The sequence below is a fragment of the Oncorhynchus mykiss genome, chromosome 11, assembly GCF_013265735.2.
Source record: "Oncorhynchus mykiss isolate Arlee chromosome 11, USDA_OmykA_1.1, whole genome shotgun sequence".
Lineage (NCBI taxonomy): Eukaryota > Metazoa > Chordata > Actinopteri > Salmoniformes > Salmonidae > Oncorhynchus > Oncorhynchus mykiss.
In genome coordinates, this window is record NC_048575.1 from 33197339 (window position 1) to 33209981 (window position 12643).

General features: G+C 42.0%; 1 protein-coding gene across 1 annotated transcript in view; it reads left to right on the forward strand.

Moving 5' to 3' along the window:
* Positions 1 to 12643, forward strand: part of LOC110535589 (receptor-type tyrosine-protein phosphatase N2) — a 288776-nt gene that overhangs the window by 251571 nt on the left and 24562 nt on the right. The window contains exons 13-15 of the mRNA XM_021620665.2: positions 697 to 906; positions 5399 to 5546; positions 5752 to 5825. Of these exons, the coding sequence (XP_021476340.1) occupies positions 697 to 906; positions 5399 to 5546; positions 5752 to 5825 (432 nt within the window). The remainder of the gene's footprint in view (positions 1 to 696; positions 907 to 5398; positions 5547 to 5751; positions 5826 to 12643) is intronic.

Consider the following 12643-nt stretch of genomic DNA (forward strand, 5'->3'; position numbering starts at 1 on the left):
TCAAAGAAAATCCATTGGGCTTAAAGTATTGATTCCTTGTTCAATCCCTTTGAGTGATGGAAGCAGATATATTTCTTACCGAAAGATGAATATGGTTGTTAGATTTTGAACGTGGGCTTTTTGTTGCTCATGGGCAGTATCATTGATTTTGGTTGTTTTTGTTGCTCATCTTTTTATTAACTTTTGTCTTCATAATAACTTGTGCCTCCTTGTAAGAAAATACATAAGTAACTAATGCATTATTAAAGAAGTGGCTCATTGAAATTGTTACCACATTTACACAAATGGAAATCAATACTTTAAAACAAATGAACACATCCCTTGCGAGCCAGCCACCCAATGTATTCTTACAGTTTATTATTATTTGCTCTTTCAAATGGTGGCAATACACTGGCTTGACCTTGGCAATTCAAGTTTTTTGAAGGTCACTTCATGAACCTTTAACTGTATTTCTACTTCCTGACATCATTTATATAAATAGGTTTGCTACAAACCGTGCTCCATAGGTCACAGTGATATCCCCGTCTGACACAATCTCAATCTCAAAACAATGTATGTTTGGCTTTTGTACTGGAGTAATATTGTATTGTAATATATTGTACCATTTAGAAGTCCTTTTTATTTGCAATGATAATGCACTAAGAATCAGCTAAGAGTCAACCAATGCCTGATCAGGTTCTACTCTCTCCTTTCCAGGAGCTGTGTCGCCAGCGGATGGCTGTGCGGACATCGGAGCGTGCGGAGTGCCCGGAGCCTCTGCGGCGCCTCTCGCGGCTGAACAGCTCGTCTTCTCAGTTCAGCGACGGGGGACCCATAGCCAGCCCCTCGGCCCGTAGCTCCACTTCCTCCTGGTGCGAAGAGCCTGTCCCCTCCAACATGGACATCTCCACCGGCCACATGATACTGGTACAACAACATACGTGCCGCTACAGTACCCTATAGTCTGCCTGTCTTTCCGGTCCTTCTGTCTGTCCTGTCTGTCTGAGTGTATGTATATATGTACAGTATGTCTGTCTGATGCGAGGAGCCTGATGTTTGGAGTCAGTATGAAGTATAGTGTGTGTAATTTATAGGATGTCTCCCCTCTGCCCTCAGCTTCCAGCTTTGATTCTGTTTGTCTGTCTGGCTCTGTCTCTCTAACCCTTTCTCTCACTATGCTCGCTACATCTCTGCGGTTATCTCATTTTATTTCCAGCTCTGTCTTTCCTTCCACCTCTATCTCTCTTCCAATTTTTTTTATTTTTCTCTCGCTTTATCCCGCCCTGCCATCTCTGCCATTCTTTCTCTTGCTCTTGTTTTCTCACTCTCACTGTCACCCTCTTTATCCCTCCTCCTTGCCCCTCTCCTCTCTCTCTCCCTCTCTCTCTCCCTCCTGCTCTTTCTCTATTAAAGCCAAAGTGATACGGAAATTGCTTTGTGTGATGAGAGCTGCTCTAAAGTGAAATATCATTACCCAGCTGATTGTCAGTTGAATGTTTTAGAATTATTATTATTCTTTTTCCTTGTGGGGCCCCTCAGTTGCACACACAATGGATTGTTTGAATTTTGCACAACTTCTGTCTTATTCACTGCAGACAAGCTTGATAAAAGAGATGGAAAGATGCCTGGCAGTGTTTTCATTCATGGGGTAGAATTCATCATCACAGTGCATGTCAGGCTTTTCCTATAAGGAAGGGAAATGAGTTTGAATAACTCGTTGGATTTGTCAGAATGAATGGGCTTTATTGCAAATGTCAAGGCTGGTTGAGACACCTCTTTTGAAAACATTTGAATGGAACATATTTGACCTTTACATTACAACAAAGTTCTACACCATGTACAGGTCTTTTACATTTGCCTTGCTAAGAATCAACCAGATTCACTGCAGATTCTTCAGAAAAGCTGAGTATAATGCACATAAAAACCGCACAGACCTTGACTCTGTTTTGACTCCCGAGTGATCGATTAACCACATGTGAGATTGCCTTGGTATCGCTGATCTCAGACCAGATTTTATTTTTTTCATCTATCCTGTCCTGTCCTCTGTGGATCTCATGCAGCGTGGACTGTGGGAGTGTTGAGTACCTTGCTCTCATGCTGGGTGGGGCTATCTTATAGCTCACACCTACATCTAACACACTGGATGTGAGTAGGAGGCTCTTTCTAGCCCAATCTACACTTATCCATGCTTCACCTGGGTTTTTCCCCCAATGGCACTCTATGCCCTATATACTGTAGTGCACTACTTTTGCCCTGAGCCCTGTGGGCCCTGTTCAAATTTGTGCACTAAATAAGGAATAGAGGGCCATTTGGGATGTCGACCTGTTAATATTGTATCTGTAGTTCCGGCTCAGATCCATGAACATGCTGTTAAGTTACTCCAGGAGATACAGTCACACTTTAGTACAGGTGTTCAGCACTGTAGAGTGAAATGTATATAATAACTTCCTAGGTTCAAAATCAGAGTTGGTGGGATGGTGGGATTAGTTTGTATGATTGCCTAGACTTTATTCTCTCCTATTTTGGTAGACCTTCTAGTGCTGAGGCATGTTGAAACATGCAGTCTGTGTGTTTCGGTCACCCATATTTATGCACCATAAATTAGAATGGGTAAGGATTTTTCAGTGCACAATATGTATCGAATTTCAAACCTATTCAAAGACAAACAGCCTTTTTAGGAGCAGTAACACCAGCTATGTTATTCTACTGACAGGCTTTCAGCACCATGGATAACTCCATACAGTAATGCTTCTATTCTTTGTTTTTGGTACTGTTCTTATGATGTCCAGTAGATATGGTTGCGATGTTGATATAATTGCCGTTGTTACTGTATATGTACCCTCTGTAAATGCTTATTTGTTGCCTTTAGAAAATCGATAGCAAGCCCCAGGCAAGATTTCATTATTTTGATGGCTTACTTCCATGTCTTAAAAAAATCTAATTGAAAATGAATAATTTGTTAGAGTAAGGCAGGTAATTTATTAAGGACAAGTGAGTTGTTCGCTTTTGATTCTATCCCTGATTGATTGGACTGATTGCAATGCCCTTTCTCTCCAGGCTGGAGAGAAAAGCTACTATGCTTTTCAGACACTTTCTACTTTCCCCATGGTATTCCCTGTGACTTCTCAGTATTTCATATTTATCATCAAATAGGTGTCTTCATATAGCCATGTCGGCTGACTGTACCCATTATTACAGTAACATTACAGTGGCACAACAGTAGCAATGTTGTGTCACTTGTTTTGTCTGTATTTTCTCTGTATCTAACGTAGCAGCTCTTTATGGCCAATGAGGGCTATTGTTAGGGGGATTACTCAGTGTTTCCTTGACATCCATCCTCTCAGAACCTCTGATTGACAGCCCAGTTACTAATCCCTTATTTACTCAGCCCTGTTACTCTTGTTATGTTCCAAATGGCACCCTATAGCCCATAGGGCTCTGGTCAAAAGTAGTGTACTATGTAGAGAATAGGATGCCATTTGGGACACACACTCTCTGCCTCTAGAAGATGAGGTGATCTGCTGCTTCATCCATCCACAATCAGGCTGCTACATCACTACATACAAATCCCAGCTCCCACAAAAACAACACAATTATTACAATTTGTGATGAAGAGTAGGTGTATAAGCCATTGACTGGCGGCAATTCTGTAGCCCTTCTGAAAGTATTTATAAAATATTTACTCATATAGGGTGTATAGGTCTGTGTAGGGAAGGTGGATGGGGTGTCATGCTGTGGAGCTAAATTGTATGGGCCCTGGTCAAAAGTAGTGCACTATATAGGGAATAAGGTGCTAATTGAGACACACTTGTTCCACTCTGTCAAGAGAACTGCATGGAAATGGCTCTGTCAAGTTTTCATGACACCCTGTCATTCAACCGTCACTTCTGAAAATACTGCATTGTTTGTTTGTTGCGTCGGCGACACAGCAGCCAACATGCAGATTGGTGCTCACTGCTGACAAAGAACAGTCAACATAATGATATGATAGAGATGGTGACAATTACTTTTTTTTGTGCACATTTGCTAATTTTCACTCAAAAGGAAAGCAAAGAATTCTTATTTAAAGTAGTTGATGTGTAGTCAATGACAGCCAACCCCTCTGAGTTGCTAGTGACTAGAGTACATCTACTGTTATTACTGCAATGAGGCATAATAATTGGACCTACATGTGCCCTCTAATACACTGCTTGTCATTTGGTGCATTATCTACTATGACTGGGGCTGCATGAAAAATGACACACTATCCCTGACACAGTGCATGACTTTTGACCAGAGTCCTATGTGCCCCGGTCAAAAGTAGAGCACCATATAGGGAATAGGGTGTAATTTGGTACCCAGCCTGTAACTTTAGAACCAAAAAAGCTGCTGTGAAATACGATCTACTGTTTTTTGACAAAGATATGACTGGAAGTTAATATTTTCTGCTGATGGTGAATGGCGGAAGAGTGGATTTTAGAGTGGCTAATGTCCCGTACTGTGCATGTCCCTGAATATATTTACATGTCAGTTGTATCCATGGTGAGATTGAATTGACAGCCTTAACTGTACTATAGATAAACACGGTGCATCACCTCTCTCTGCCGACTCACCTCCGCTGCCTTTTTAATGTTTGATAAAAGCATAGCACTACTGGGTATAGCTTTCATTGTATTACCCGGCTGATCCCCCACATCAGTTTATGAGTCTGTAATCTCCTGCCTTACACAATGACGGCCTAAACCGTTTAACCCTGCGGGGAGCGTTGATACAAGCGTCAGGCGAACACTGTTCCTCTGAAAAAGAGTCTTCTCCAGAGCCGCCCCAGCCTCTGAGCTCCATAAGACCTGGTTTGTTAGAGGAGCAACGTTGGCTTTTTTTTTCAACCCCCCCCCTGCTTTTCTTTTCTCCTTGTCTCTCTGGCGAATTAAATTTTGCTGTTCTCCAAGCGACAGCTTAAACGCAGACAATCTTATCAGGAGCTGTGCAAGCGGTTTGAAAGACGATGATTGAAGCACACTGAGGTATTTCCAATGTGGAGAAACCTTTCAGGAGTCTTTAATTGCGTGGTGCGGTTTTTGGTGGCCCCTCCCCCCAACACCTCCATAACTTACCCCCCCCCCCTAAATCTTTCTGTCTGTCTGTTGGTCTGCCTGTTGACATGGGAATAGTATTCTGCTCCAGTGTGTAGATAGGAAGGCCTTAGAGATCCACTGAAATAGAGCAGGTCTACAGCATAGGCATGAATTGCCTTTCATTTGATCTATTCTAGACAGTGAATGACGATCAAAAATATTCTGGGGGTACCCTCCCCATCCTTCCCCTCTTAATGCTGCTATATGTAATTACTTTTCCATTTCAAAATCATTATCTTTTGTTTGATTATTTAGTTATTGATTATTTAGTTGTTTTAAAATGGCCACCTTTTCTCTCTCCTTAGTCGTACATGGAGGACCACTTGAAGAACAAGAACCGCCTGGAGAGGGAGTGGGAGGCGATGTGTGGTTACCTGGCTGAGCCCGGTGACTGTGACGTGGGCCAGGGCCAACACAACACCAAGAGGAACCGCTCTGACGCCGTGGTTGTCTGTAAGTGTTGTTACACACCTCTGACCGTGTGCAGTCTGACCACATCCCTCAGGAGCCGATTACTAGGTTATTCCAGTGTTATTTTTGGCCATGTGAACTGACACTGAAATACAGTATTTTCGATTCCATGTCATTTATCAACAATGAAATGTTTCAATAGAGGAAAAGCAAAAAATGTGTGGTGTATTATGTATTTCTACGACAGATGATCATTCCAGAATCACCTTGAAGGCTGAGAATAACCATGGCAACTCGGATTACATCAATGCTAGCCCAATTGTGAGTATCATTCCGCGTCCCATACTCCTTCACTTTATGTTTCTTTTACGCTTTGTGGTTGCAACTCTACACAAAGACCTGTTGAGGTTGGATTTTATATTGAAATTAAATGTGTTTTTGTGACTTGTCATTAATTTTCCCCATTGAACCTTATGCCTTTGTTCCTCACATTTTGCACCTCAATGGATTCGCAGTGTCTTGTGAATTAATAGTTTGTCACCTTCCCTGTTTTGAAATGGCTGCTCTCTTGAGATATCAGCTCTGCTTTGACGTATTCATCCCAAAAGAATGGTGGTTTATTATTATTTGGACTCGGTAATGTTTCCCCTGAACAAATCCAAAATGGCCCAAATATCGGGAAAGTTTAGGGTTATATTTCTGTCTTTTTCACATTTCACAATAAAGGCTATTTCTGATTTCCCCTGCTGCTTCTAGAGAAGGATTCCATTAAAAAAGAACAGTAAACTATGCATTTCAAATACAGTAGGAAATCTCTTGGAGAGAGATGGGGATGGGTTCCTCCACATTTGGGCTAAAAGCCTATTACTGTATAGCACAGAACAAAACTAACTGGAAGTTTGCAAACATCAATTTATTGTATATTCTTCATTTTAATGCATACGTAATAATGATACCATGTTTTTTACGATAACAATCTATTTTTATTTTTGCTTCTGAAGCCGTAGTATTTTGAGTGATTATCAGACAGAAATTCACTTTTGACTATGTCAAGTCATTCTACTTATCTGTGCTGTGGTTGAGCTGAATCTGCTCTCTCTCCTCCCTAATTCTCTCTCTGTTTAATATGAAAAATGTCCCTTAAAATATCAATGATCTATTTCTCCATTTGCATCTCTCCAATATTAGAAGGTTAAACTAAATTATCTCTTCCCTCTATTGTGTTGTCGTTCAAAGAGGAAAACATGCTACATGGCGCCGACAGATATGGTCGCCTCGCTTCGCATTCTTAGGAAACTATGCAGTATACAGCCAGGAAGAACTATTGGATATAAGAGTAACGTCAACTTGCCAACATTACGACCAGGAATACGAATTTCTCGAAGCGGATCCTCTGTTTGGACCACCACCCAGGACAATGGATCGGATCCCAGTAGGCGACCCAAAACAACGGCGCCGCAGAAGGGGCAGACGGAGCGGTCCTCTGGTCAGGCTCCGTAGACGGGCACATTGCTCACTGCTCCCGAGTATACTACTCGGCAATGTCCAGTCTCTTGACAACTAGGTAGACGAAATTCGAGCAAGGGTTGCCTTCCAGAGAGAAATCAGAGATTGTAACATTCTCTGTTTCACGGAAACATGGCTCACTCGGGATACGTTATCAGAGTCGGTACAGCCACCCGGTTTCTTCACGCATCGCGCCAAACAGAAACAAACATCTCTCTGGTAAGAAGAAGGGCGGGGGTGTATTCCTTATGATTAACTGTGGTGTGATCATAACAACATACAGGAACTCAAGTCCTTTTGTTCACATGACCTAGAATTCCTTACAATGAAATGCCAACCGCATTATCTACCAAGAGAATTCTCTTAGATTATCATCATAACTCTATGTAAACTGGAAACCACATATCCTGAGGCTGCATTTATTGTAGGTGGGGATCTTAACTAGGGGTCCCGCTAGCGGGACAACTTCCAGTGAAACTGCAGGGTGCGCAATTCAAATACAGTGCCTTGCGAAAGTATTCGGCCCCCTTGAACTTTGCGACCTTTTGCCACATTTCAGGCTTCAAACATAAAGATATAAAACTGTATTTTTTTGTGAAGAATCAACAACAAGTGGGACACAATCATGAAGTGGAACAACATTTATTGGATATTTCAAACTTTTTTAACAAACCAAAAACTGAAAAATTGGGCGTGCAAAATTATTCAGCCCCCTTAAGTTAATACTTTGTAGCGCCACCTTTTGCTGCGATTACAGCTGTAAGTCGCTTGGGGTATGTCTCTATCAGTTTTGCACATCGAGAGACTGACATTTTTTCCCATTCCTCCTTGCAAAACAGCTCGAGCTCAGTGAGGTTGGATGGAGAGCATTTGTGAACAGCAGTTTTCAGTTCTTTCCACAGATTCTCGATTGGATTCAGGTCTGGACTTTGACTTGGCCATTCTAACACCTGGATATGTTTATTTTTGAACCATTCCATTGTAGATTTTGCTTTATGTTTTGGATCATTGTCTTGTTGGAAGACAAATCTCCGTCCCAGTCTCAGGTCTTCGTGTCTCCCAGGTGGCTTGTGGCAAACTTTAAACGACACTTTTTATGGATATCTTTAAGAAATGGCTTTCTTCTTGCCACTCTTCCATAAAGGCCAGATTTGTGCAATATACGACTGATTGTTGTCCTATGGACAGAGTCTCCCACCTCAGCTGTAGATCTCTGCAGTTCATCCAGAGTGATCATGGGCCTCTTGGCTGCATCTCTGATCAGTCTTCTCCTTGTATGAGCTGAAAGTTTGGAGGGACGGCCAGGTCTTGGTAGATTTGCAGTGGTCTGATACTCCTTCCATTTCAATATTATCGCTTGCACAGTGCTCCTTGGGATGTTTAAAGCTTGGGAAATCTTTTTGTATCCAAATCCGGCTTTAAACTTCTTCACAACAGTATCTCGGACCTGCCTGGTGTGTTCCTTGTTCTTCATGATGCTCTCTGCGCTTTTAACGGACCTCTGAGACTATCACAGTGCAGGTGCATTTATACGGAGACTTGATTACACACAGGTGGATTGTATTTATCATCATTAGTCATTTAGGTCAACATTGGATCATTCAGAGATCCTCACTGAACTTCTGGAGAGAGTTTGCTGCACTGAAAGTAAAGGGGCTGAATAATTTTGCACGCCCAATTTTTCAGTTTTTGATTTGTTAAAAAAGTTTGAAATATCCAATAAATGTCGTTCCACTTCATGATTGTGTCCCACTTGTTGTTGATTCTTCACAAAAAAATACAGTTTTATATCTTTATGTTTGAAGCCTGAAATGTGGCAAAAGGTCGCAAAGTTCAAGGGGGCCGAATACTTTCGCAAGGCATTGTAAATAATCATAAATGTTATGGATTTTAAACATTTATGTACATATAAGTGTCATATATTGGTTGAAAGGTTACATTCTTGTTAATCTATCTGCACTGTCCTATTTACAGTAGCTATTACAGCGAAAACATGCCATGCGATTGTTTGAGGACGGCACCCCACACAAATATTTTTCCACCAGCACAGGTTTCATACTTTCACATATAACGCTAAATTATTCACTTACTTTTTGAAAATCTTCCTCTGATTTGTCATCCAAAGGTTCCTAGCAATAACATGTAGTGTCATTTTGTTAGATAAAATCCTTCTTTATATCCCAAAAAGTCAGTTTAGTTGGTGCCATCAATTTGAGTAATCCACTCGTTCAACTTGCAGAGAAAGGAATCTGAAAATCTACCCCTAAACTTTGTTTCAACAAGTCAAAATACGTTTCTATTTACTCCTCAGATAATCTAAAATGTAATCAAACTATAATATTTATTTAGGGAAGAAGTATGTTCAATAGGAAACCAATTTTAGCAGGTGTGTAATGTCTTCATGGCGCGTGCAAACACGAATTTCCAAGACTGTGTCCCTCTACTATAACTAATGTATATTATTCGTTTTTGAAGTTACAAGCCAGAAACCTTGAACATAGACTGCTGACACCCTTTGGAAGCCATAGAAATTGCATTCAGGGAGCTAATTTTCAATATGACCTTTCTCTTGCCTTTGTAAGAGGATGGTCTCTCTTTGGATTTTCTCCTACAGTATCTATTGTGTTATATTCTCTTACATTATTTTAACATTTCTACAAACTTCAAAGTGTTTTTTTTCCAATGGTACCAATTATATGCATATCCTGGCTTCAGGGCCTGAGCTACAGGTAGTTTACTTTGGGCATGTCATTCAGGCAGGAAGTGGAGAAAAAAGGGGCCTAGCCCTAAAAATCTGAAAACAAGGCTCCCTAAATTTTATGAGCATATCAAATGCGCTACCTGGGCTGGCAGCATTCTGGATCAATGTTACTCTAACTTCCGCGACGCATGCAAAGCCCTCGCTCACCCTCCTTTCGGCAAATCTGACCACGACTCCATTTTGTTGCTCCCAGCCTATAGACAGAAACTTAAACAGGAAACACCCATGCTCACGTCTGTTCAACGCTGGTCCGACCAATCTGATTCCACGCTTCAAGATTGCTTCGATCACGTGGACTTGGATATGTTCCGGATAGCCTCAGACAACAACATTGATGTATATGCTGATTCGGTGGACGAGTTTATTAGCAAGTGCATCGGTGATGTACCCATGGTGACTATTAAATCCTTCCCAACCAGAAACCGTGGATTGATGGCAGCATTCGCACAAAACTCAAAGCGCGAACCACTGCTTTTAATCATGGCAAGGCGACCGGAAACATGACCGAATACACACAGTGTAGCTATTCCCTCCGCAAGGCAATCAAACAAGCTATGCATCAGTATAGAGACAAAGTAGTCACAATTCAACGGCTCAGACACGAGACGTATGTGGCAGGGTCTACAGTCATTCACGGATTACAAAAAGAAAACCAACCCCATCGCAGACACCGACGTCTTGCTCCCAGACAAACTAAACAACTTCTTTGCTCGCTTTGAGGACAACACAATGGCACTGACATGGCCCGCTACCAAAACCTGCGGGCTCTACTTCACCGCAGCCAACGTGAGTAAAACATTTAAACGTGTTAACCCTCGCAAGGCTGCCGGCCCAGATGGCTTCCCTAGCCACGTCCTCAGAGCATGCACAGACCAGCTGGCTGGTGTATTTACGGACATATTCAATCAATCCCTATCCCAGTCTGCTGTTCCACATGCTTCAAGAGGGCCACCATTTTCCTGTTCTCAAGAACGCTAAAGTAACTGAGATAAATGACTATTGCCCCTTAGCGCTCACTTCCGTCATCATGAAGTGCTTTGAGAGTCTAGTCAAGGATCATATCACTTCCACCCTACCTGACACCCTAGACCCACTCCAATTTGCTTACCGCCCCAGTAGGTCCACAGACGACACAATTGCAATCACACTGCACACTGCCCTAACCCATGTGGACAAGAGGAATACCTATGTAAGAATGCTGTTCCTCGATTACAGCTCAGCATTTAACACCATAGTACCCTCAACTCGTCATTAAGCTCGAAACCCTGGGTCTCGACCCCGCCCTGTGCAACTGGGTCCTGGACCTTCGGCCCCAAGGTGGTAAAGGGTAGGAAACAACATCTCCACCCCACTGATCCTCAACACAGTGGCCCCACAAGTGTGCGTTCTCAGCCCTCTCCTGTACTCCCTGTTCACCCATGACTGCGTCGCCATGCATGCCTCCAACTCAATCATCAATTTTGCAGACGACACTACAGTGGTAGGCTTGATTACCAACAATGACGAGACGGTATACAGGGAGGAGGTGAAGGCACTCAGAGTTTGGTGTCAGGAAAATAATCTCATACTCAATGTCAGCAAAACAAAGTAGATGATCATGGACTTCAGGAAACAGCAGAGGGAGCTCCCCCCTATCCACATCGATGGAACAGTAGTGGAGAAGGTGGAAAGTTTTAAGTTCCTCGGCGTACACGTCACAGACGAACTGAAATGGTCCACCCACACAGACAGCGTGATGAAGAAGGTGCAACAGTGCCTCTTCAACCTCAGGAGGCTGAAAGAATTTGGCTTGTCACCGAAAACACTCACAAACGTTTACACAAACACAATCGAGAGCATCCTGTTGGGCTGTATCTCCGCCTGGTACGGCAACTGCTCCCCCCACAACCGTAGGCTCTCCATAGGGTAGTGAGGTCTGCACAATGCATCACCGGGGGCAAACTACCTGCCCTCCAGGACACCTACAACACCCGATGTCACAGGAAGGCCAAAAAGATCATCAAGGACAACAACCACCCGAGCCACTGACTGTTCACCCCGCTATCATCCAGAAGGCGAGGTCAGTACAGGTACAAAACTGGGACCAAGAGACTGAAAAACAGCTTCTATATCAAGGCCATCAGACTGTTAAACAGCCATCACTAACATTGAGTGGCTGCTGCCAACATACTGAGTCAATTCTAGCCACTTTAATAATTAAAAATTAAATGTATCACTAGTCACTTTAAACAATGTCACTTTTTATAATGTTTACATACCCTTCATTGCTCATCTCATATGTATATACTGTACTCTATACCACCTACTGCATCTTGCCTATGCCGTACTTATCCATATATTTATATATACATATTCTTATTCATTCCTTTACACTTGTGTGTAAAAGGTAGTTTTTGTGAAATTGTTAGATTACTTGTTAGATATTACTGCACTGTCGGAACTAAAAGCACAACCATTTTGCTACACTCGCATTAACATCTGCTAACCATGTGTATGTGACCAATAAAATTTGATTTGATTTGATTTTGATTTGACAATGAAATGACAATTGGAGTTGTTTCTCCACTCTTCCATGTTGCTATTAGTAGTTGGAGTGGGTTATGCTGTGCTTGCCCTTAGTAAAAATAATACATGTGTGAAATTTGTATTTTCACATGTCAATTGGCTGTTTTCACATGTTGAGTTAAAATTTCACATAACCATATTTTCACGTGTATTAAATTGACAGTTCACATGTTAACACCACTTTTTCACGTGAGGAGAATTACATGTTTTCACCTTATATGTGAATTGCAAGTTCATATTTAAAAACATGAACTTTTTAGCTAGTCAATACACTGCTAGTCCGAAGAAAGTTCTTGCTTCCGTTGTC